At 41.0% G+C, this 27,253-nt stretch overlaps 1 protein-coding gene across 4 annotated transcripts in view; it reads right to left on the minus strand.

Annotated features, from left to right (window-relative positions):
- Nucleotides 1–396: 396 nt before the first annotated feature.
- Abcb11 (ATP binding cassette subfamily B member 11) overlaps nucleotides 397–27,253 on the minus strand; it is a 96,027-nt gene continuing 69,170 nt past the window's right edge. For 3 of the 4 annotated variants that reach the window (XM_039105931.2, XM_039105932.2, XM_039105933.2), the window contains 9 exons: nucleotides 24,566–24,670; nucleotides 24,314–24,475; nucleotides 19,796–19,999; nucleotides 16,851–17,092; nucleotides 14,612–14,768; nucleotides 9,620–9,817; nucleotides 6,882–7,088; nucleotides 4,694–4,840; nucleotides 397–1,765 (listed from right to left, as the gene is read on the minus strand). In XM_039105931.2, the coding sequence (XP_038961859.1) occupies nucleotides 1,565–1,765; nucleotides 4,694–4,840; nucleotides 6,882–7,088; nucleotides 9,620–9,817; nucleotides 14,612–14,768; nucleotides 16,851–17,092; nucleotides 19,796–19,999; nucleotides 24,314–24,475; nucleotides 24,566–24,670 (1,623 nt within the window). In that variant the 3' untranslated portion in view covers nucleotides 397–1,564. 4 annotated transcript variants of the gene reach the window in all.

The raw sequence follows: 27,253 nt of genomic DNA on the forward strand, positions 1-27,253 counted from the left end.
TGTGTGTGTATGTACATGTGTGTATGTGTGAGTGTGTGCATGTGTAGTATAGATGTGTGTATGTGTGAGTGTGTATGTGTGTATGTGTGTATGTGTGATTATGTGAGCATGTGTGTATGTGTATGTGTGTGCATGTGTGTTATAGATGTGTGTATATATGTCCATGTCTCTATATGTGAGTGTGTATGTGAGTGTATGTGTGAGTGTGTATGTGTGTGTGAGTGTGTGTGTATGTGTGTGTATGTATAGGTGTGTGTATGTGAGTATGTGCATGTCTGTATATGTGAGTGTGTATGTGTGTGTATGTATATGTGTGTGTATGTGAGTATGTGCATGTCTGTATATGTGAGTGTGTATGTGTGTGTATGTATATGTGTGTGTATGTGAGTATGTGCATGTCTGTATATGTGAGTGTATGTGTGTGTATGTATATGTGTGTGTATGTGAGTATGTGCATGTCTGTATATGTGAGTGTGTATGTGTGTGTATGTGTGTGTGAGTATGTATATGTGTGTGTATGTGAGTGTGTGCATGTGTTCATGTGTGTGTATATTCACTTTCATAGAGAGACTGAGTGGGTACATGTTGAGCTTCATGGTAGGATGGTGTGTGGCTGGGAAATTTTCCTTGCTATCTCCTTAGCATCGGATGTCTCTCGTCACATACTGCTGTATACTGTAGTGAATTGTAACACCAAACACCGAGCCTTCAGTACTTGGTGGTCTTCTGAAGAAAATGACAAACATACATTTTTTTCCTACTATGTTTTACTAGATTTTTTTATGTAACAACTTAAGATTCGGATGCATTTCCATTCCATGCATAGAATTTCCTAAGAGTAAGGGACATCAGGTGACATGGTGGCAGGGAATGAAAAGTCGAAGTCCTGGTAGAGAGCCCCTGCTTCACACTGGCAGATCCACTGTAGTGTACAGTGACACCAATACCCTGAGCCTTCGGTACAATCAACACACCTGACCAGCGACCTCTACTTCTCCTTTTGTCACCTTGGCCTCCCTGAGCCTGGGAGATGCCAGAATGGGAAAGGGCTCCCCACCCTACTCACAGGAGTTAAAGGTAAATAAATTTGCTTCCTTATAGTAAACAAACTAAACTTAGTTAAGAAATACCAGTAGCCTTGGGTCCTTAGCTCTTGGCCTTGAACTGGCTCAAACAGTTGAGTGCAGATTACAGAGCAGGCTCAGTGCGCAGGGAGCTTTCCCAGATGCAAGAGATAACCCTCTGTCCTGAAGGAGGACTCCTTGCTCTCACCGCGGCGTCCTCGATGGAGACAGTGACCAGTTTCTACCCAGAGCAGCACTGGCCGGCAGATAAGCAGCTACTTGACCTTGGACTTTGAACTTTGACTCATGCTGACTCTGGGCTCTCTCCTTTCTACATAGACATTTCAAACTGAAATTATTACTGAAAGTCACTCAAAATTACTTTGGATCCCAGTGGATACTTCTGTCTGTAAAGCATTAATAATTCTCTATATGGCTACAAAAACCCACAGCCCTCCTGTACTCAGCACATCATTATCTGTGTGAAGTCTCCAGTCAGGTCAACTGATGGGGGCTCCAGTGATGACCAGCTTGTAGTAGGCTCCCTTCTGGGCCATCAGTTTCTCATGGGTCCCTTTTTCAATCACCACTCCTTGTGACACGACAGCAATGATATCTGAGTTCTGGATGGTGGACAAACGATGAGCAATGACAATGCAGGTCCGACCCTCTCTGGCTTTGTCCAGAGCAGTCTGCACTGTCTGTGGAAAGAAGATGGGAAGTCAATACAGACACAGGATTGCTCCCAGCCCACCACTGTGAGAGCCCATTGCAAATACCATCTAAGTAGCAACTCCGTAGTGGCTGCTCACGCGATGCATCCATGCTTTATTTACAATGCAGCCCAAGGCTGAGAAAGTTCAGTGAAGCAAGACTGAACTGAATATTATGTCACCATGTAGTTTCACCACCCTGGATTGTCTTGTTTACTAAGATAACATCAAGGAACAAAGCAGGGGACGGTTAATCATTTCTGATGCTCTTCCTCACCATGGGCACTTTAGCTCTTACCAGAGTGTCTTCTTGTTCTTAAAGATGTAGACCATAAAATCTGAATTTCATGGCTGTTCCCCCAACTCCGTGTTCTACTGTGGAAACTCCACATGGCTTCCACCTCCTTTTAGGTCTCTTTTTTTTTTTTAAATTTATTTATTCTTTTATGTTATGAGTACACTGTTGCTGTCTTCAGACACACCAGAAGAGGGCATCAGATCTCATTACAGATGGTTGTGAGCCACCATGTGGTTGCTGGGAATTGAACTCAGGACCTCTGGAAGAGCAGCCAGTGCTCTTAACCACTGAGCCATCTCTCCACCCCACCCTCCCTTTAAGGTCTTGTGTACAGCCTGCTTACTCTGTCATAAAACTTGAAAACTATAAAACATGTCGCGGTTTACTTGTGCCCTAAACTGTCTTGATTTAAGAAAACTAATGGTTTGCCTTTGAAAAAGTGTCATTGAACCTACAGAATCTTATAGAACAATTATTTAAAGGTTTTTCTATTATTGGAGTGGCCCATTAGACTATTATTTTAGATCACTGTCTTTTGCTTCTAAACTACTGTCTGTTTCTACTATAAATGAATAAGAAAAGTGAAAATTGTGTCATTTTGTATGCACAACTCTTCCAGCAAAGATTCATCTCTAGTAACCTGAGGCGTTAGAAAATTAACACAGTTAGTGTCCCTTCTGTTTCTATGTTGTGGAATAATTTGAAGAGTATTGGTATTAGGTCTTCTTTGAAGATCTGATAGAATTCTGCACAAAAATCATCTGGCTTTTCTTTTCTTTTCTTTTTTTTTTTTTTGGTTGGGAGATTTTTAATGACTGCTTCTATCTCCTTAGGGATTATGGGACAGTTTCGATGGTTTATCTGATCCTGATTTAACTTTGGTACCTGGTGTCTGTCTAGAAAACCATCCATTTCTCTCTAGGAAACCATCCATTTCATCTAGACTTTCCAGTTTTATTGAATATAGGCTTTTGTAGTAGGATCTGATGATTTTTTTTTAAATTTCCTCAGTTTCTGTTGTTATGTCTCCTTTTTCATTTCTGGTTTTGTTGATTTGGATACTGCCTCTGTGCCCTCTGGTTAGTCTGGCTAACGGTTTATCTATTTTGTTGATTTTCTCAAAGAACTAGCTCCTGGTTTTCTTGATTCTTTGTATTGTTCCCTTTGTTTCTACTTGGTGGATTTCAGTCCCGAGTTTGATTATTTCCTACTATCTAGTTCTCTTGGGTGTATTTGCTTCTTTTTCTTCTAGAGCTTTCAGATGTGCTGTCAAGCTGCTAATGTATGCTCTCTCCTGTTTCTTTTTGAAGGCACTCAGAGCTATGAGTTTTCCTCTTAGCACTGCTTTCATTGTGTCCTGTAAGTTTGGGTATGTTGTGCCTTCATTTTCATTAAATTCTTAAAACTCTTTCTTCATTTTTCCCTTGGCAAAATTACCATTGAGTAGAGAGTTGTTCAGCTTCCATGTATATGTGGGCTTTCTGCTGTTTTGTTGTTACTGAAGACGAGCCTCAGTCTGTGGTGATCTGATAGAATGCGTGGGATTATTTCAATCTTCTTGTATTTATTGAGGCTTGTTTTGTGTCTAATTCTGTGGTCAATTTTGGGGAAGGTACCATGAGGTGTGAGAAGAAAGTATATTCTTTTGTTTTAGGATGAAATGTTCTGTAGATATCTGTTAAATCCATTTGGTTCATAACTTCTGTTAGTTTCACTGTGTCTGTTTAGTTTCTGTTTCCATGATCTGTCCATTGGTGAAAGTGGGGTGTTGAAATCTCCTACTATTATTGTGTGAGGTTCAGTGCACTTTACCAATCTTACATGTGATAGAGGACTAATATCTAAAAATATACAAAGAACTTTAGAAGGTAGACGCCAGAGAACTAAATAACCCTGTTGAAATGCAAATCAAAACAACCCTGAGATTCCACCTCACACCAATCAGAATGGCAGATGCTGGTGAGAATGTGGAGAAAGAGGAACACTCCTCCATTGCTGGTGGGATTGCAAGCTGGTAAAACCACTTTGGAAAACAATCTGGTGGTTCCTCAGAAAATTGGATATGGTTCTACCTGAAGACCCAGCTATATCACTACTGGGCATATACCTGAAACATGCTCCAACATATAACAAGGACATGTGCTCTACTATCTTTAAAGCAGTCTTATTTATAAGCCAGAAGCTAGAAACAACCCAGATGTCCCTCAATAGAAGAATGGACACAGAAAATGTGGTACATTTACACAATGGAGTACTATTCAGCCATTATATTTTCTAGTTCCATCCATTTGCCTAAGAATTTCATGAAGTCACTATTTTTAGTAGCAGTGGAGGGATTCATGGCTCCAGATACATATGTAACAGAGGATGGCCTTATCTGGCATCAATGGAGGGGAGGCCTTTGGTCCTGTGGAGGCTTGATGCCCCTGCATAGGGAGCTGCTAGAGTGGTGAGGAGGGAGTGGGTGAGTGGGTGGAGGAGCACCCTCATAGAGGCAAAGGGGAGTGGGGAGAGGGGGGATTGGATGGGGGGCTTGTGGAGGGGAAACTGGAATATCATTTGAGATGTAAACGAATAAAATGAGTAATAATAAAAAAGAAAAGAAAATTGACACAGACCTTTTCACTTTCTGTGTCTAGGGCAGACGTAGCTTCATCCAGTAGTAAGATTTTAGGATCTCGCACAATGGCCCGAGCAATAGCAATGCGTTGTTTCTCCCCACGAGAGAGCTGAGAGCCCTGGATCCCAACATTAGTTTCATATTTCTAGAAAAAGCATAGCAAGTTTGGGAACTAGAGACAACCATTGTTGTCTTGATGATGTGCTATTTGGAGCCCTCGTCAAGGACTCTTTTTTTTTTCTTTTTTTTCGGAGCTGGGGACCGAACCCAGGGTCTTGGGCTTGCTAGGCAAGCGCTCTACCACTGAGCTAAATCCCCAGCCCCATCAAGGACTCTTCTATGAATGTAAATTTTTTTCTTATTTTTGAATCATTTAAAAACAGTGATTGAATCCAGTAAAATATAACAAGTCTAGCTAGAAATATTCAATATATGAAGTTTGTGCTGTGAAAAGAGGGAAGTTATTCTCTTCTCTGCATTTCTTTAAGGGTTATATTTTTGACCTCTTCCTGTATCCAACTAAGATCCCACACAGGAGATCTTCCTTGGTTTGAAATTCTCTGATTCCTAGACTTTTATCCAAAGATGTTTTGCAAGATAGGCAAATCCCAGGGGAAGAGGTGCCTTCAAAACCTTTTGGGTTGGCTCCTTCCTTGAAAGAACATTCTGGGCACAAGACTCGGTTTGAAGTTATACTTTGCTGCTTACTAATCTTCCGAACATCGACACCTTGTTAAATGTCTTTGAGCTACAAACTCACCTGAAAAATGCAGTGTTAGTACCCAGCACATGTACTTGCTGTGTTTTTTTTTGACAAAATTAATAAATAAAATGTCTAGCTAGATGCCCAGCACAGCTAAGTTAGTAATAATTAATGTTCATATAGTATTTAGTTTGCATCAAGGACTGGGCTTCTCTTCTTCCTCCTCTTCTTTCTCCTCCTCCTCCTTTTTTTTTTTTTTAAGACAGGGTGACAATGTCTCACTGTGTAGCCCTGTCTGTCCTGGAATTCTTTACATAGACCAGGCTGGCCTCAAACTCACAGAGATCTGCCTGCCTCTGTCTCCCAAGTTCTGGGACTAAAGGTGTGGGTCACCATAGCAGGCTAATTATTCTAAGAGTAATCTTTCATAGTCACACAAATGGTCTTCTTTTGATTTTATACATTATAAAACTGAGGCATGGAGAAGCAAGACAATTGCACAAGGACAAATAGGCAGTAAACAGCAAATGAGAAAGTTAAGAACGGACTTGATCTAGCGTCTGCTCCTCTGTCCTTGTCCATTGCTCTAACCTGCCTGCCTGCGTTTCTCTTCCATGCCTCCTGAAAATGTTCAACTGAGCCAGGAGAAACCTTAGAAAAATCATTATGATTTCTTGCATTTCATAAGCACAGTACATTTTGATATCACACTGTAAAATGTCTAAGGGCACTTTTAATAGCAAATTACTGCTTTAATGAATTTTTAGGAAGTCTTTGCTTTTAGGCATGCTAGCAAACACAGGCATTCAAAATATTCTTTTGCTTTGCAATTTAGGAATTCCAATGTGCTTGCTAGTTAGGCTGGCCAGCTTGGATATAGGACTTGAACTTAAGACTCAATGAAGCCCGTGAAAGAGCAAGCCAGCAAACAAACTAACAGCCTGGAGGAAAGGATGGATATCAATTGCTGCAGCAGTTTCCTTTGGGTGGCTATTAATGTTCTAAACCCAGGGTTTCATGCATGCTGGGCAAGAGATCTACCAATAAGCTCTATCCCTGACCATTGACTTCTATGCCCTCGTTTTAAGGTTTAGGGGTTTCTTTGCATTTTGCAGATAGACAATATCAAATTGGATAAGTAGGTATCCCAAAACTACACACTAAGGTACTAAATATGACAGTTTGCACTCAAACCCATGTTAAACGTCTGGATTTCTTTCTACCAGCTACATTTATGCTCTATCTGTATTGTTTTATATATAGCAAATTCCACAATATCCATTTTGTTTGACAATATAATACTTTGTAAAATATGGTGATAGAGGGCATTGCTTTACTTAAAAGACCAAGGCACTACAAGGCACTGGGAAATAAATTGTGTTGTCTTTGAACCTCTGCCTGAACCATGGTCCTGATACTTGTTGGGAATCTCACCCCTCCACACCCCTGCGTTTCTGTAAATTACCACAGCCACGGTGCTTACCTCTGGGAGCGACATGACGAAGTCATGCAGCTGAGCCTGCTTTGCAGCAGCTATGGCTCTCTCCACGGAGATCTCTTTAGTGTTGTCCCCGTACTTGATGTTGTCCATTATGCTACAGTCAAACAGCACTGGCTCCTGGGAGACAATCCCGATGTTGGAACGGAGGAACTGAATGTTGACTTTTTTGCTGTCATGACCATCTATCATCTGCCAATAGAGATGACAACCAGGACACAGTGCTTTAGCACTCCAGCAGTGATGGCAATTCGTGCTGTGGAGTTAGGTGTTTTACAGTGCATCGTTATGTTTAAGAGTGGGCATCCCCAAGAGCCCCGGGGAAATCAATCACACTGCCTGTGGAGCTTGTATTTGACAGGCATGTCATTAAAGTTGACACTGATTACTTTGTTGTTTTGATGTTGTTTTTCTCCCCAAACTCTAGCTCTACAGGTATTCTATAAATGAGGGAGAGTCTCAGGACGGTATTTAGTTAAGAAAAAGAAATCTCCTTGTAGCTGAGCATAGCCTAATGTGTGCAGATAGATATGCTCACTTTTTGTATTCTGGGGCTTTGGGAGACACCCAAAGAAAAGGGACAGGAAAGGAGACTGGGATGAGGGACAGTGACAGACGCGATTGGATGACACAAGGATCAAACGTGAGTCCTTGGTTTTATTGATACTATTCTCTGGACAGCTGAGATAATAAGTCCAGGGGAAAATATATTTGGCCACTTAGTAACAATCACCGATGGAACCATCTGCCAGGAGGCACTGTACAAACAGTTCCTGTCCATTCTATAATAAGAGTCTGTTTCCTGGGGACTCACGGTCCAGAAGTCAGGGAAGCTCAGTCACAAAATGAGGACCATGGAAGTTGCTTTACTTAAGATTCCTAAGAGTCTATCACAAACATATAGTAAATCTAACTTATTAACTGTAAAGTAATTGACTCTATGATTTCAGAAAAATAACGGCTATTTAAAATAATATGACCAGGATATATTTCTAGATAATTTCTAAGCAACGAATACAGCAAATGCTATTTTAGGGGAAGGGTAAGGCAGAACTCACCAAGAGTTAGTTCATACTCAGTCTGAGGCATTTTCCACTCTACCTATTTCTGCAGAACACGACTTAATAGTTACTCAGAAACCAAGCCTTTTCTAATTGCTGTATATGTGCGATATTCTAGCTGTCTTGGAAACAAAGTATGTTCCATGTTCTGAAGCATCTCCCATAGACAGTCCTGGATGCACCATAGACACCCAATTAAATATCAAATATACTATACCTGTGTTTGATAGCTCGTCAAAAGGCAAAGAAGATTTTTATAACATTGATTAAATCAGTATTTTCCTATTTATAGTGCTCATAGATACATTTTACAAAGAGCTTACAAAGTGTACTGTGCCCTTTAAATGCAAGAAATCATAAAATGGCTGCTTTCTTCTGGTCACCAGAGCATTCAGTGTGCCTTCAGAGAAACACACTCAGTAGACAGCTGATGCTGGGGAGATCATGCGTAGTGGATTGGCCCTGTAGTAGGTTATGGGCTCCCTGGACAATAGATATGACAGAGCCTATGTTTTGGAAACCTGAGCCGTTTCATTTGTACCAGTCAGATCTCTAGGGCAATGCACGTCCTAGGTTTATCCGTCACCAAGTCCTCTCAAGTACATTAAAATCCTCACATCTGCAATCAATGGCAGCGATTGTAATGGACCACGGGCAATCACTCCCTACCCCTCATTCCCGTACCCTCCTGGATTCTGCTGATATCTGCCTGCTTCTTTTCTTTGTTCTATACAAGAGAACGTCACCTTTCTCTCAGCATTTCTCTTGAGACTGTCACCTGTCCCTGCTGCAGTGAAGTTCACACTGCTCAGGGAAGTCAGAAAGGGCATTGTAAAGGGTATGGGGGTGCGGTGGAAGCAGGTGAAAGAGAGAAGAGTCCCAATGGCCAGCTTTTCACTTCCTAAAAACAAATTGGCAGAGAGTCTAATTAAATCATGAGAACAGAAAAACTGAGATTTAGGGACACAGAAGTAATGATTTACTGGGAGAGCTCAAAACATGAAGTAGTTTAGAGAGCTGTCTTTGAGCAAAGAAATTCAGAGGAATGCTATTTTTTTATTTAAAAAAATCTTTATTATTTGATTATATAGTCTGTCATTGAGTATATTACCCAGAAATAAAGGGAAAAATTAAGCAGGAAAAGAGAGAAAGAAGGACTTAGAAGAGTAAACAGTGAAGTGGTTCACCAGTGCGTCAATTATGCTTGCCAAGGCTTTGTCAAGTTGAGTTTATCTATCAGTTAAGCAGAAGCTTCTTGGACCAGGATTGTGTCAAGCCGTCTATGCCTGCTTCCTTGTCTTGCTTCCTTCTCATTATGTCTCCTCTCACCCCACTTTTTCCATCCCCAGCCATTAGTTTCCTGATTAGTCTGCACTTTCTGCTCCACTTACTGGTAAGTGACTGTCCCTCAAATACTCTCATCTCCAGCTTCATAGTGTGCCCCGTTTTCTTTCCTAACTGGTCAGCAGGCCATCTGGAACTGGGAAGAATACGCTGTTAGAAGCTGTGGGGTAGAATGAGGTCAACCAGCTGGTGATGAAAGCAGCCACAGGGGTAAGTGTCCAACTCAAACATTTTAGCCTGGCAAGGTGTAGCCTCAAGACCACTTAGGGGCAGATCTTACATAGAAAACAACGTTCTCAAAAGCCTTCCACCACTTACCACAGTTCCCTGATCGGGATCATAGAACCGTTCCAACAGCTGAATGCTGGTGCTTTTGCCACACCCACTGCTCCCAACAAATGCCAGCGTCTGCCCAGGATTAACAGATACTGAGAGACCATTCAGAACTTGAATATCGGGTCGAGAAGGATACGTAAATTTACAGTCAATAAAATCAATCTTCCCTTGGAAGTTGTCCTGTGAATGAAAAGAGTGGGATTACATATGTTCCTACTGGAGCCTAGAACACAGAAAGCGTACCTAACGGAATACAGTGCATTATAGAGACAGCAAGTCAGTGGGTGACATTCTAGTCAGGCATAGTGGTTCACACCAGCAATCCCAGCACTGAGGAAGTTGAGGCAGGAAGAGAGTAAGTTCACTGAAGGCCAGCCTGGGCTACATAGGGAGATTCTATTTCAAAACAAACAAGCAAAACAATAGCACCACAAAAGGACATTTTCTTTCCGGTCCTGGCAGGTGTAGAAAAAAAGACAAAGAAATTACAGACGTTTGACCTCTTCTAAAAACCCTATTCTGAACCAGGGGCCTTTCCTTATCACTTATTCTTTATATTAAACAAAAAATGAAAGAGAATAGCAACAGAAAACACATCATGGAGGCCAGCTATTCTTTGCAAGTTATAACATTGTTCTTTAAAATAAGGAGTTAGAAACAAAGTTGCCTGGAGTCTGTGCCACGAAGATGACTATTTCAGTGCATTTCAAACCGTTCCAGGTCCTTGCTATTGTGGCTAGTACCACAGTAAACATGGCGGTGAAAGGCTCTCTCCTAGCATGTTGACTTCAGGCATGCAGACACCAAAGAATGGTATTGTGAACCATATGGGAGGTCCATTTTCAGTTGTTTTTTTAAAGAAGGAAACTTTATGCCGATTTCCATCATGGCTGCACAGTTCACATTCTTATCAGCAGCAAATAAAGGTTTCTCTTTCCCTACCACCTCACTAGCCTATGTTGTCATTTCTTTTCTTGCTGGACATTCTGACTGGGGCGAGACAGTCTTTCAAAGCCATTTTTTTTTTTTTTTGGTTCTTTTTTTCGGAGCTGGGGACCGAACCCAGGGCCTTGCGCTTCCTAGGCAAGCGCTCTACCACTGAGCTAAATCCCCAGCTCCTCAAAGCCATTTTTAATTTGCATTTCTCTCATAGCTAGGGATGTCAAATATATTTTTCAAGTGTGTTTTGCCCTTTACATTTCTTCTTTTGGGGACCGTGGATAAACGAGGCCTTTAGCCCATTTACCATTTAGATGATTTGGTTTGGGTAGTTTGACTTTTACAGTTCCTTTCAGATCCTATTACTCCTTTATCTGATGTATACTTGGGAAATTTTCTCTGCCCACTTTATACTTTCTCCACTCTGGGGGGGGTGTGTCTCCTTTTGTGCAGAAGCTTTTTAATGTCATGTGATTCTATTTTTCAGTTCTTGGTTTACTACACCAGCATAGATAGCCATCAATAAATAACTTCATAAAAATTATATACATAGTGGAATTTTATGCAGCCCTAAGACAATGAAATCATGGCATTCTCAGGAAAACAGAGGGAACTACAAATCACTGCGTGGAGTACAATGAGCCAGACTCAGAAAGATAAACAGCATATTATTTTTTTTACATGCAAAACCTCCGTTTGTGGGAGCCAGAGAGATGGCTCAGAGGATGAGAGCACGAATCATTCCTCCAGGAGACCTGAATTCTATTCCCAGCACTCATGGTGGGGAGCTAACTGCTTGTAACTCTAGCTCCAAGAAATCTAATACCCTCCTCTGGCCTCTGCAGGCTCTGCACTCGTGTGCACAAACCCACACAGAGATACACAGATATAGACATATACACATAAAAATAAAATAAAATCATGTATGTGTGTGTATGTGTACCTACATGTATCTGTTTGTAGCTCATGGAGCTATAAGTAAGGAAGGACGAGATCTTAAGGCAGGGTGTGGGGAGAGAGTAGTATTATACCTATGATGAGACAGGAGAAGGGGGGCTGTTGAGGGTAAGGAAGGGAACCAGCTTAGGGGGTTCTGGAAGCATGGAGACCTGAAGGAGGGAGTGAGAGGGGGACACAGATGATCATAAAGTATAATGAGTGCATGTATGTAAATGGCATGACCAACCCTATTGCTTTGTAGGATAATGTAAAATATCCATTAAAAATACCATCTGAATTATGAACTCTAGAAAAGGGTAAACATTTACAGAGAATAATTCTATCAAGCTGAAGGAAAAATGGGGCACTTGACCAAAACTTTCATAATTTAGCTTAGCTTTACTGGTGTTTTGCTCTCTTGAACATATGGAGGATTTTTTTTAAAAGATATATTTATTAGTTTATGTATGTGAATACACAGTCACTCCCTTCACACACCAGAAGAGGGCATCAGATCCTATTATAGATGGTTGTGAGCCACCATGTGGTTGCTGGGATTTGAACTCACAACCTCTGGAAGAGCAGTCAATGCTCCTAACCACTGAGCCATCTCTCCAGCCCTAGAGGTTTTTTTGTTTTTGTTTGTTGTTGTTGTTTTTAATGGGCTGGGAAGATTAAAAACTCCTTAGAGATTAAATAAATGAATAGAAAGTTTATTCTATTGAATATTAAGTAATTTTTGGTAATTCACGTGAGCTAAAACTTAAACCTAGATGAACATGAATCAACTCAGTATTGGTGGACAAAAGACCTAGCCTTTCTATTTCATGCCAAAATATCAACAGAGAGCATGACCAGATAGTTCTGAAAAGGCATGTATCTTCATTGATTCTGGAACTATGTATTTTATGTTGTATAAAATTCAGCATTTGCTAAGGCTATGATTTATACAGGATGTGTCTCACAACAGTTGGTCTGCGGACCCTGGTGTAGGTATACAATAAGAAGTTGTATTTAAAAGGTAAGAAGCTTGGTCCATGGTGATTTGATTATTGTTGTCATTCCCCTCAGAATGAATTGATGTCATTTTGGGAGACCTGGATAGTTCTTAAAAGGAGGTAATTATACGCAATAACCACAGAAGGTAGGAAAACATTATCTAATAACACACTTTAAAATACATAGCGTGTGTGTGTGTGTGTGTGTGTGTGTGTGTGTGTGTGTGTGTGTGTGGTGTAGTTCTAACACAGTCACTCCATACAGTGGGACACTGCTCCCTTCAGAAGCCATAGACAATCTATCTAACAGAAATTCAAGAACTAAGCATGGGCCATTTGCCCATGAGTTGTCATCTAGGGGTTTTTAAGAGCCCCGCCCCACCCCTGGAAAAATATAGTTTATTGTCACTACTCTTGGTTACCTGACAGGACCTGAAGACAAAACTCTACTGCTGAAGACACCATATTCTTCTGTTGCAAGACTAGGAGGAATCAAGCTAGTACTGACCTAGAAACCTCTCCAAAGCCTCTCATGCTACTGGAAGATACTATTCCAGCTACCAAGAGCGAACTTATCTACAGCCCTAGCCAGCCGTGAAGCCTGAGGACCACAGCAGTGACAAAATCAGCAAGATTCTGCCATTGCCACAATAGTGGGACTTGTGACTCATGGAGAAATCTACAGCTGTCTAAATTGTACCTGAAGGGCTCTCAATCGGAAGGAATTCATACCTGGTATTGCAAACCTAGCAACAAAATCTTCCTGCCTTGGGACTCCACAGGCCTTAGAAGGAGGACTTACCATGACCGTATTTCTAAAGTAGTTTAGTTTTCCAAATACTCATCTTTATATCCATAGATAAGCACAACTCTCATATTTCATAAAAGAAAAATCATTCCATCTTTTTAGCAGACAGAGACTGTTAGAAAAGTCCAGAACTAGCCAAAATGCAGAAAATAAGTGACTGTGACGCCTGCCCTGAAGACTCTGGAAATATCTTCGAAGAGAAGCTGGAGAGATAATAAGAGTCTGAAGGCCGGGATGGTCTTTGTTATGATGCTTTGTGATGGTTTGTTATGGATAACGCAGGAAAGTCGTTTCCACGCACTCATAGCAACACGGTTGCCTGGGCCTGCAAAGACCACACCAGATGACATACCAACTCATCTGGTTGATATGAGGAAAATTCCACAAGGCCTCACCTCTATCAGCTACTAAGAAAGGAAAACCCAGCAACCCCTGCTTCTTTTTGTCACAGAAACAAGACCCTAATCCTAAGGACTTAGTAGGTGGTGTGTGTGTGTGTGTGTGTGTGTGTGTGTGTGTGTGTGTGTGTGTGTATGTGTGTGTGTGATTAGTACAGGAGAAGAGATCATGAATTCCAGAGGAAGTGGTTAGGGGAACATGGATGGAGTTGGAGAGGGTGTACAAAGGAGGGCAAACATGCTCACGCATGTAATCCTCAAATCAAAATAAGAGGGTGCTCATGAAAACGAGACTGTTCCTCTCCACACTGTAGCTTTCTGCCTCACCATGTCATCTTTCCCCCATAATGCCTTTCTGTCAGGATATCACCCACTATTATACACTGTTGTCCTGGGATTCTAAAAACAGACTGAATGATCTGAACCATCAGGTCGTGTACATGCAGACTCCAAACTGTGCAATAAATAAATACACGTCTTTCCTGTTATGAAGAGCAGGTTAGACCCAAGCTTGCAATTATCCTGCCTTGGCCTTCTGACTTCAAGGATTACAGGGGTAGACATACCAACAGGATCAGAAAGCTTATGTATATGTTGAGCCTCCTTGAGTTGTAGTAACAGAAGATGAATTGTTACAATTGCATGTTGTTTTCTCACTCAAATGCCAATATAACACTTGATTTTCCATGTCAATTTTTTCCTTTAAGTTTATGAATCTATTGTCTGTCTAACCTGAGTGCATATTATAAACAAGGCTGCTAAACTTTAGCCTCTAAACTGTAATTATCTATCTTCTATGGCTCTTTTATATAAAAATGTGCGTGTGCATGTGCTCATGTGTGTGTGTGTGTGTGTGTGTGTGTGTGTGTGTGCACACCCACACAGTACTTACCCATTTTTCACCTGCTTCACTGTACACATTAATTGGAGGTTTCCGATCTAGCAGTTGAAAAAAGCGTGCAGCTGATATTTTAGCTTTGGCATAGCTCGGAGTATAAGAGAATGTTCTTCCAACGGCTGTTGCACTCAGTGCAACTGAAGAGACCACCCTGCAACCAGACAGACACCCAGGTGAGGTGGGGTATGAGTAGCACAAAGGACTAAGAAGCACCAGTTGTAAGTGGTAGGCCCAAACAGCTTGAGCAAGTCTCTTCAGTCATGTCTGGGGTAGGAGGATATAGAGAGGTCAGTAGTTTTCAAATTGTGCTTTCTGTAAAAGGGTTGTGGGGTTGGGGGGTAGTAGACTAAACAGGGTAAACTGAATAGGGTAGGGTTCAGATGACTAAACCCCACCATGTTAAAAAATTGTTTTCATTTTGAGGGGAGAGTATGTTTGGAAAGAATTTTAAAAGATGAACAGAATGGTTGGCTTTTCTTCCCACTGTAACATTTCGTGAATCATTGATAAGTAAGTAAACGATAAGGAGGAGCAATGGAAGCACCTACTCCACTCTGAGCATGCCTAGAAGCCACCATTCAGGCAGAAGAAGGAAGATGCAATAGCCTGGATCCTTCTGTTTGTCCCAGCTACTAACTATATCAGCATGGACCCAAGGAATGAATGAATGAATGAATGAATGAATGAATGAATGAATGAATTAGTTGGGAGAGACAGCCTTGCTGATGCCTGGTCCTTGAGTGTGCCTGGCAGCCCATAAGGCTGCCCGTCAGTGCCGTCCTTCCCAGATGGCATCTTTCACATTTTCATGGGGTGGGATGATAGCTAGGGGATGTGCAAGCATGTGTTACTGCTCAGCTTGTAATCAGTGATTATTTTGAGTTGGAGTTGGAAATCAACATTCCCCAGGAGCCCAGGAGAAGGTTTAAGAGACTGAAGTATTGGGGGTATGATGGCAGTGACTTTCTAGTTCTTAAAGGAGAAACTGGAAGTTTCCTATAGGCTCTTGATTCTCACATGCTGGCAAATAATATGTTATACACCATACATAAGTGGACAGAAAGAACCTAACAGTTGCTGGCCCCCTGTCTTGGGTATAGCTTTAAATATGCAAGGGTTTAGAACAGAGAGTTTCCTAGTTGTTGTGGGTATAGTGGGTGTGGCCAAGGGAGTGGCACTATTAGAAGGTGTGGTCTTGGTGAAGTAGGTATAGCCTTGGTGGAGGACCCTCCTCCTAGCTGCCTGGAAACCAGACTTCCCCTAGCAGCCTTCAGATGAAGATGTAGAACTCTCAGCTCCTCCTGCACCATGCCTGCCTGGATGCTGCCATGTTCCTGACTTGATGATACTGGACTAAACCTCTGAACCTGTAAGCCCTCCCTAATTACATGTTGTCCTTATAAGAGTTGCCTTGGTCATGGTGTCTCTTTGCAGCAGTGGAAATCTGAACTAAGACAGTGGACTAACTGGAGAGTACTGGAAGAGAAGTATCAGTGAGAGGGTCATGCTTCCATACCCTCCAAATGTAAGATTGTCTCTGTCTTCATTGCCACCTGCTATCACCCTCATGTGAACCCTTACTTAGGCCCTCCCCTGTAGAGTAAGGAGACCCTGTCTTGAAGAACAGAAAAATACCCTTCTTGGCCTATCATGTCTTTATTTAGAGAAAATGTCTAGAAATTTATTGGTTTTGTAACCAAGGAATACAGTTAAAATACAATAACCCTTGGGTCGGTCTTGTTCAAGACCTAGTCTCAGCTTTAACCTGTGTAAATATAATCATAATAGTTTATCCTGTGATTAATCTGCTTGTAAGCATCTTTTTTTAACTCTTCCAGTCCAAACATGGATTTCAGTTCTCAAATCCTTAAACCTAGGCTTTGTTGTGTGAGTCTCCTTTGCCAAAGAGACCCCAATAAGTAAAATATGGAGAGACTTGAACATGCTCACAATGTAGGACATGTTTCTTCTGTTGCATTTGAAACTCTAAGATCATTCATGAAGGAAATGTGCTCACTTGCTACTGAGGCCTCTGGAGAGAGACATACATCCAGAAGTCTGTGAGGCAGCCAAATCTAGAACTATTTCACACCCTGTAGAACCTCGAAAAAGGATAAACCCAGCCGCTTTAAGAGGGGATACTTTACTGGGTAGCAAGAAAGCAATGTGACGGAACTGGGCAACCCCCACCCCTGGAGGGTCAATACCATAGGACCATTTGGATATCCCTCACCTGAAAACGTGGCTGAAGCCCAGACCTTCGTAGGCTATTAAGTAACCTCCATATCTATAGGCAGCGGAATTTGCAAGAAATGCTATCCCCTGGGAAAAGGCAAAGCAGAGTCCATAGATATTCGCCTTCCTGACAGCAGTCTTGTATGATGTCTGGAGCTCAACCTCAAATGCTTTAATAAATCTTCCCTCCACTCCAATCCCAGCAACTGTGCGGATATTGCTGAGGGCTTCACTGGTGATCTGCAAAAGGAAAGAGTCTGAGAAGACAGAAGGCAGGGATATCTCTTTTCATGGCATTGCAGAGACTGCACATATTAGATTTGTCACAAACGGCAGAAAAAACAGAGAAATTGCTGGGGGTCATCTCCAACAGACCATGGGGCCATCTGTCACTTATACTCCGTCTCTACCTAATTCTAGCATGGCTTCCTTACCTCTACTTGCTGTGGGAAGAGACAGTGTGAGACAAGGTCCTCCCATGCTTGTCCTGGATAAGTTTTAAAATTGTTCGGCTAGTTCATTTGAAATGTTGTCTTTGAATGTCTTCTCGCGCAAAACACCTACTTAATTTTGAAGCACTAGAGACCATTTTTCAAAAAGTTGCTGCCTAGTAAGCCATCTTAAACCATCTCCTCTAAAACCACATAGTGGCGTATCACTAGTTTAAAGTTCATCTTTAGTTTACATGGTTAGCATGTGTTTAAATGCACAGTTTAACAGCTTTGGCTATTTGGACAGTATCACATTCTCCGTCTGAAAAGTGATAGAACATACTCGTGAGTGAATATGTGAAGCATGAGTTTGTGACTGAGGCCAGGCAGTAAAAGGCCAGGATACCTATGCTTGGGAGACTAAGGTACGAAGTTCCTAAGTTCAAGACCTGCTTGGCCTTTGCTCTGATTTCAGTGTCATCTGGACAACTTGGTAAGACCCCCATCTCAATATTTAAAAGAAAAGAAAAGGATTTGTGTATAGTTCAGCTTTAAAGTGCTTACAATAATAAAATCTGAGCTCAGTAAACTCTATGTATAAAACTCTATGTCTCAGGTATAAAAAAGCAAAAACAGAAAGAACTCACGGGTTTTGTTTGTTTGTTTTTTGACCAAGGGATAAATGCATCCTATTCCACAAAATTCACTTCTCTTTGGCCCAATGAACAGCATTTTAATTACAATTCATGGACAGTAGTTATTAGGTCCTTAGGCTTAGAGAAACAGAAGTTTCTATGCATATGTGGAGACGGACATAATCCGTGTTCCATGTTCCAAAGGATTAGGCAAATCCAAGGTCCCCACCAAGATAGCGTCACCACCTCAGTCTGGTACATTTTACTCAGTGAACAAGTAAAGCCTTCTGATGGCTTGATGTTCTTCAGTGAGAAGTCAATTCAAAAATTAAACTTTTCGTGATATCTCTTTATTTCTTTACAAAACACGGAACAAAAGTTTTAACTCTAGAAAGATAATCGAAGGTAACTGGCTGGAGTTGTTTGGTGAATGTTTTTCCATTAATCTGCTCAGTTTTTTGGCCACAACCACAGTAAGTGACCAATGTTTTAAACTCTTCTCATTTGACAGTCACCAATTACTACTTATTTATATGACCCTTAAACTTATTTGAAGACACACTAGACACTGAGGTCATTACAGTGTATTTCCTCACAACCTGAAAGGGTTTCGCCCCTTTAATAGATGAGCATCTTGAGTTACATGGGAGAAAAAAGGCTTCCCGCCTCTGAGTCCCAACTCTGCTAGAAGGACCATCTAGGCAAGAACTCATGTTTTATATGATTGATTGATCACTCAGCCTTTTCTTCCCACTCCCCCTCCCTCCCTATATGTTATTATTGCTTGGGACAGCATCTCAAGTAACCAGGCTGCACTCTAACTCACTATGTAACAGAGAATCACCTTGGACTTCTGATCTTTTGCCTCTGCCACTGTCCCCCCCAACAAGTTCTGAGATCATTGCAAATTGTGTCACTGTACTGGCTAGTTTTGTGTGCCAACTTGACACAAGCTGGAGTAATTACAGAAAAAAAAAAAGCCTCAGTTGTGGAAATGCCTTCATGAGACCCAGCTGTAAGGCATTTTCTCAATTAGTGATCAAGCGGGGAGGACCCAGCCCATTGTGGGTGGTGCCATCCCTGGGCTGGTAGTCTTGGGTTCTATAAAAAAGCAAACTGAGCAAGCCGGGGGAAGCAAGGCAGTAAGTAACATCCTTCCATGGCCTCTGCATCAGCTCCTGTTTCCTGACCTGCTTAAGTTCCAGTCCTGACTTCTTTCGGTGATGAACAGCAACATGGACATAAGCTGAATAAACCCTTTCCTCCCCAACTTGCTTCTTGGTCATGATGTTTGTGCAGGAATAGAAACCCTGACTAAGACAGTCACCATGCCTGGCATGTGTGATTTTCTCCCAATTGACAAATGTCCGTGTCATTGTCCCCTCACTCATTCCTTGGGTTCAGATATTAATTACAATAGACTTTTTGAAAAAAAAAAATCCACACCTAAATCCTGAATGCATTTGAATTCTACACTGGAGTTTATGATTGTATTTGAGAAAGACATTTGCCATTAGCTTAGCAAATACTAATAAAGTGTCAAAGTTGAAGGTATACGTTTTCTGTGTGGTCAGCAAGACTCAGGGTAACCATTTAGCTGAGAAAACAACAACAACAACAACAGCATCAACTCTAGTAGGCGGACACCTCTGCAAGTAAGAAGATAGAAAATGTAGAACAAATAGTCAAGAGGAAATCAAGCACGTGAAAGTCTATGCTTAGCACACTTTCTACTGGCCTGATCAAGCTTATGCATCAAAATTTTATTGTCATAGCCTCCAGGCAGAGACACGGGCATCTCTTTGTACTCCTCACTTTAAACAGTTTACTTAACAACCACCTAGTTGTAATAAGGGAAATTAGGTCTATAAGATTACCTGACCAGCCTTCTCCAGAGCTTGCTTGTCTTGAGAAGCGAATCCCGTCAACATTTTTGTCTGTACAGCTCCCGATAAAGCCAGAAAGGGGAAGAAGATCGTTATAATCAGACTGAGCTTCCAGCTAAAGAAGAAGGCAATCAGCAAGGCCGCAATGATGTTAGTGAAGGAATTGACCATCATTCCAACTTGAGAGCCAGTAGCCTGCAAATCAAAAGGCACCAGCCCATCTCAGACAGTCTCTTTGACCAGACACTAGTACAGGACAAGCTATTTAATGCCAAAAGGTTCTCTTTTATTGTGATAAAATATCCATGACAATATTTAGCTTTTTTTTAGCCATTCCTAAGTCCATAACTCAGGGACATTAAAAACAAAGACAACATGCACAGAGTACTCACGGTGGTGTGTGTTCAACACATCTATGTCCAATCTTTCTTATCCTCTCTAGCACTGAAACTCTTTACCCATCACATGATGATCTCACCTTCCTCCCTTGAGCCACTGGCAAAATCTATTCTACCTTCTTTCTGTATGAGTCTGCTGTTTAGGTACCTTGTAAAAGTAGGAGTATATAATATTTATGCTTATGTGTTTTCTAAGCAGAAGATTTTACAGGACTTGCCTATATTGTAGGACATATTATAATTTCTTTCCTATTGAAGGTATAAACTTTCTGTTGCACATGTAGACATTTTGTTTATCTATTTATCCACCAGTGGGTTATTTAGTCCTTTTGACTGTTGTGAATAATAATTTTGAAAAATGATCACCATAAATTCTGAAGATGAAGAGACAATAAGTTATATAAAAACATAGTTGCAAAGTTGATAACAGACTACAGCAAGTGGAAGAAAGAATATCACAGATTGAGTAAAGGTTCTCTTAAAATATCATATTCAAACAAAACTAGAGAAAATTGAGAGACTTTACAAGATCTTTGGGACACAATGGCATGATTTGACTATGCTCAGCCTAGGGAGTGGCATTATTTGGGAGTGTGGCCTTTTGGAGTTGGTATGTCACTGTGAGCATGGGTTTTAAAACCTTCATCCTTGTTGCCTACAAGCTAGTACTCTCCTAGCAGCCTTCACATGAAGATGTAGACCTCTCAGCTCCTCCTGCACCATGCCTGCCTGGATGCTGCCATGCTTCTGCCTTGATGATACTGAACTGAACTTCTGAACCCATAAACCGGCCCCAATTAAATGTCCTTATCAAAGTTGCCTTGGTCATGATGTCTGTTCACAGAAGTAAAACCCTAAGACACTATTAAAGATTAAGTCTCTATATCATTGATTGACATAAAGTAAATAAAGGTTAAAAGTATAAAAGTGAATTCAATAAAACAAAATCAAGAAGACTCCTTAACCTTGGGAAAGACATGAACATCCCAGTGTAGACACCTACAGAGGCCCAGAAAGATACAATAAGAAATATTTTCACCCTAACGTAGTTAGACTGGCAGAAAAAAGCAGGGCAATAGAATTTTTACACTCTCCAAAAGAAAAGCACAAAGTCATAGTTAAAACCAGCCATATTAGATTAATAACAGAAACCCTGTAGAGTATGAAAGCATGAGACGGTATACTTTAGGTTTCAGAAGAAATATAGTGCCAGTGGATATCTCCACACCCAAAAAGGCAATCCTTCGAATCAAAGGCAAACTAAAGACCTTCTACCCTAGTCAAAAACCTAAGGCTAGCAAGATGGCTGAGCTGGTAAAAGTGCTTGCTGTCAAGTATGCCATCTTGAGTTCAATTCCCAGGTCCCACGTGGTGGAAGGAGAAGGGCAATTCCTGAAAGTTGTCCTTTGACTTCAACATGAACACACACATAAACAAATAAATATAATTTTAAAAATCTAAAGACATTTATGGCTACCAGGCCAGCTTTACAAAAGATGCTTAATGGAGTTTTATATCCAGAAGTGGAAGAAAGATAATTAGCAAGACAGCATGTAAAAGTGTGAGACCCTCTCTTGCACATGAGCTCTTTCTGTCTCTTTCCCCTCTCCTCCCTCCTCTCTCTCTCTCTCTCTCTCTCTCTCTCTCTCTCTCTCTCTCTCTCATCCCTTGGTGACTTCCCTGGCTTCGGTCCTTGGGGCCAATAAATTTGCACTTAATATTTTAAAAGTAGAAGCCCTATTTGAAAAGTGATACCCAAATAAGAAATTAAAGAGTCAGGGGTGAGGGTGCATGCCTTTAAGACTAGCAGTGGGGAGGCAAGGACACTCAGATCTCTATGAATTCAAGGCCAGTCTGGTCTATATATGAGTCCCAGGACGCCCAGAGCTACATAGTAAGAGTCTGTCTTAAAAACAAACAAACAAAAAGGAGGAGGGAGGAGGAGGAGAGGGAGGGGAGGAGGAGGAGAATCTATTATGTAAAACAACTATTATGCAAATAGCCAAGATGGAAAGCAACTAGAATTTTCTCGAAAAATTAAAAATGGCACTCTTCAGAGGATCCAGTCATTTCATTCTTGGCTATATATCTAAATCTCTATGTCAATGTCTATGGTAGAACTAGCCACAATAGTGAAAGTATGGGATTAGATTAGGCACTTATCGGTAGATGAACAACAAAGAAAATATGGTATATTCATGAAATGGAATATAATTCACACATAAAGAAAAATAAAATCCTGTCAACTGCAGCAAAATGGAGTAGTGGGAGCATCCTGATAGTGAAATAAGCTGGACAGTGGATACATTTTCATATTCTTTCTCATATGTGGAAGCTAAAAAAGGCATGTGTGTATGTGTGGACACACACATGCACACATATAATTCATATTGCAAAGAATGGAAAATTATTGAGGGTTGTGGGTTATGGTAGATGAGAGGTGGAGGGACATGATTAATGTGTGGTACATGCATGAGAATCCCATTAATTTGTACAGCAAATTTGTGTTCAAAATAGCAATATAACATGATAGTGCATTAAAATTATGTGTTACGTTATTTTTAAAATACCCTTGTAGATTCCCAGCAACCACATGGTGGCTCACAACCATCTGTAATGAGATTTGGTGCCCTCTTCTGGCCTGCAGTCACATATGCAGGCAGAATGCTGTACATAAAATAAATAAAATAAATCGTTAAAAAAAAAAAAAAAAAAAAAAACCCTTGTAGAAGAATATATAATGAGGAAAATATGCTCCCATCAGAATTTTTTAGGGGAGTAAAGAAAAGCAGAATACCCTATATACGATACTTCTAAGTCTATGGAAGACATGGCTACCTCTAAAAGATCAGAGAAATAAAAGGTATGTGTTTTAGGGATCTTCCTTTAAGATGGTTCCAGGTTCAGGGAAATACAGAACTCTTTGTGTTCTGGTTGATCTGGCTAGAGGTTGAGGCATACTGCATACAGAACAGCACTCCTGCTATAGGGAGGTTTTCCTCCCACGTTTCACAAATCATGCTTGATTTCTTTTCATTTAGAAAGTGGGTAGAGATTCGAGAGGTAGATTTGGCTCTCATCACTTTAATCCCAATCCCGCACTTTATAAAGGTCTAGACTGACCATACACAGCTGTGTTAAATCTCTAGACCAAGGAAGGTTGCAGGTTGTGGATTTAGAAACTACAGCTTTGTCTCCCTGGGTAAAAATGTAGCTCTTCCAAGTGTGTGTGTGTGTGTGTGTGTGTGTGTGTGTGTGTGTGTGTGTGTGTGTGTGTGTGAGAGAGAGAGAGAGACAGACAGACAGAGAGAGAGAGAGAGAGAGAGAGAGAGAGAGAGAGAGAGAGAGAGAATGTGGAGACAGTAACCACTCAAGGGGGATCTTTCAAAGATTGCAAGATTGCTCACAGCACACAACATAATTCTGGATGCTCAGGTGAAGATGTTTCCACACACCTTTTCCTTTCACTTCTAGGGACCACAGGTGAGGCTGGTAAAATCTTGCCTCCTGGGCCTTAGAAATGTCTGAGAAAACATCTCAGTTGTGAGACTCAGAAGATTAAACCCCCAATCCTAGCAGATTGATTTGTGTCTTAACACTGATTCTAGGCGTGCCTAAGGGACACTATCTTGTCCCTTACAAGGCTCTGGGTTATCCCAACCTCACCAGTTCTCATTCCAAAGGAAACATGGATAATTCTCAGAATGTTCTACAGTATAGACATCTGTGTAACATACCCCCGCTCCCCACCCATACATTCTATGGCTAAATATGCTTCTCTATTGAAATCTAATTCCCCATTGGAGAAGTATTATTGTTAGAGCCTTTAGGCATGATTAGATTGTAAAATTCTGTCTTCCCAAGTGGGGTTAATAAAACCAGGATAAAAGAAGGTGGCAGCAGCCCCTATAGCCTTTTGCCACAGGAAGATGGAGTCCGGGAATGCCATCTTTGAGTCATAACCCTCACCAGATATAACCTACCCCGTCTCAATCTTAAACATCCCAACCTACAGAAGGATGAGGAAAATATGTCTGCTATTTGTAAATTGTGTTATCTAAGACACTTTGCTACAGCATCCCTAAAGGACGGAGACACCCCCAAGGCTTACCCCTTGAACTTGGGAAGCATCTGTAGCAAGCCTAGTCGTCAGTACTCCAGGATTATTTCTGAGGTCATCGAACCAGCCGATATCTTGTCCTAACATTGCCTTGAAACCAAATTTCCGCAGCCTCTTTGTGAGGAGCTCTCCGGATTTGGCAAAAGTGTAACCCTAAAACATAAAGAAGTAGTCTTTGGTGAGATTCTCACGTGAAAATGGGGGTGCAGATAGGCAAATGGCTTAATGGAAAATAAAATTTACCTGCAGAAATTGTGTGAAAATGGATACACAGCCCAGGATGACAAAGAACAGACACATGCTGTGAATCTCTGACCTTTGTTGTTCTTTATCGAGGAGTGAAAAAGTCTTTGGAAGATAATAAGTAGGGAATAAAGCTTGTTAGTATAAACAATAACAAAGTAAATACACTTGAATACATTCAATTAAACAAATTCTCGCATTTGTTCAATCCCATAAAATGTCCATAGGAGTGAATCTCAACATCAATATAAAGATGAGAGGGTCATCATGGGTCAGTGCAGAGCACTGGCTGTACTGAATGGGCAACTGCAGCCAGGGATGCTGATGAGGGAGGGAGGCAAGGAATACACAGGAAATCTCTGGAACTTCCTCTTAAATTTTGTTGTAAAACTAACACTCTCTGTTCAAAAACACTTTTAAAATGGCTTCACTTTAAACACACTACTTTTCAACCCAAAGCTAGCGATGCACATTATGTGCATTTTTAATTGGCTATGCGGCGGGGTTCCTAAAAGATTTAAACCAATTGCAACAATTACGGCACCCGCACACTCCATCACTAAGCCAGTTTGATTTAAGTAGTGGTATTGGCTTTTCTCTGACATGGAGGAAAAAGAAAGGAGGAAAGTATGGCCAAATCCCAGGTATCCTTTAAGAAGTAAGGGAGCAAAGGGAGAGAAGGAAGAGAGAGAGGAAAAAGGGGGAAGGGGGCAGAAAGACATTAGTGAGAACTTGAGAATGCTAGCTAGTCTGCGGAAAAACATTTCAACTCTTATTTTGCTCAAATAATGGACACCCTAAAGATGATTTTTTTTAAACTCAGGTATTCTGTGTTTTAGTATATGTATGTATAGCATACCACATGCATAGTCTTACACATATAAATTAGTTTGTAAGTATATACATATAATCAATCGACCAGCTACTGCACAACAGACTGGCCTTGGTCTAGGAAAGAAAAGAAAGCGAAACTGGAACTTTCCGCCATTGCCTTACAGGAAACTGGAATTCTTTTCTCAAAGGCCTTAGAAATTGTGAGTAGAGAATTTAAGGTCTACTTTGATTAGCAAATGATATTCTTAAACATGTGGTGAACTTACTGACAGTCACTTAAGCACCTAGCTGAGGAACAAACTGTTGCAATAAGAAAACAGAATAAACAGTGTCTTCCAGTGGCAAAGTTAAAAGGGATTTTCATTACAACCAAACCTTTGTAATTCAGACTAAAGGACATAACTAGCAGAATCCAGGAAAAGTATAGGCTGGAAAGATGTATTAGTTCTTTTTTATTCTCTCTATGTCTCTCTGTCTCCCCACCTCCCTTTTTCTCTTCAGGCTCTCTCATAGACCTGGAGTCAGCCATTTTGCCAGCGAGCCCTAAAGAGGATCATCGGGTCTCCCCGCTGCTGGATTAAACTGTGTGTCACCAAGGGCAGCTTTTCGTGGGGATTGAAGTCAGACCTGCATGTTTGCATGGTAAGCACTTTATTGACTCTAGTCTAATAGTTATGAAATAACTTGAATAGCTAGAACAATGCCAGCATAGAGTTGCTCAAAGAAAACCATTTATACTCAACACATATTTGCTGAATACCTACTATGTGCCAAGTAAGTCTCCTCAAAAACAACGAGTACAGTATTGCATTAGTAAAGCTTTTCTGTGGAACAAAACAATATGTTTCTATATTTTTCCGTGTGGCTTGTCTCTCCATAGAAACAGAAAGTACAGGTTTCAGGACACGCATTGCTCAGTGAATTATAATCCTCAGTGCTGGAACTAGGTGTCTTGGAAAAGGGAAACAAAACCATCTCCCTCTCTTCACCATCAGGGCAAAGTTTACAAGTTTAAGAAGTTTTCATTTTATTTTGCATCATCACACGTCTTATTTAAAAAAAAAATCTATAATGTTTTGGCAGTGATGGTTCAATACTGATCACTGTTTCTGCCTGATGTTTGGTGTGCTCAAAGAGTGTTTTGTTGTTTGTTTGTTCGTTTTAGTTCCAGGTCTTGAAGAGCAGCTAAAGCAACGGTAATGACAGTTTTTAAATTGTGTTATATAAAATGAGAAAAGGTAAAAAATAAAAGTGGAAAAAAAGTGTCTGGGTTGAACATAAACTACAAGCAGAGAGAGAGAGAGAGAGAGAGAGAGAGAGAGAGAGACAGAGAGACAGAGACAGAGACAGAGACAGAGAGACAGAGACAGAGACAGAGACAGAGAGAAACAGAGAGAAACAAACACATACACACACACATGGGGAGGGGGTTGGTTCTAGATTAATGAAATTTTACTATTTCTAGGACAGTTTCTACAGGTTTTATACATTCTAGAAAATGGGTTCTAAGACACCATAGTATTTTTTTTACCATTTTTATTGGTTATTTTATTTATTTACATTTCAAATGTTATCCCCCTTCTCAGTTTCCCCTCCACAAACCCAGTATCCCATCCCCTGCCTCTGTGAGGCTGCTCCCCTATCCATCCACCCACTCCTGCCTCAGTGACCTTATCCTGGGTCATCAAGCCTCCACAGGACCGAGGGTCTCCCCTCCCAGTGATGCCAGATAAGGTAATCCTCTGCTACATATCCAGCTGGAGCCGTGGGTACCCACTGTGTACTCTTTGGTGGTTCAGTCCCTGGGAGCATTGGTGGGTCTGGTTGGTTGATATTGTTGTTTTTCCTATTAGG

This window comes from Rattus norvegicus, chromosome 3 (assembly GCF_036323735.1).
Source record: "Rattus norvegicus strain BN/NHsdMcwi chromosome 3, GRCr8, whole genome shotgun sequence".
NCBI lineage: Eukaryota > Metazoa > Chordata > Mammalia > Rodentia > Muridae > Rattus > Rattus norvegicus.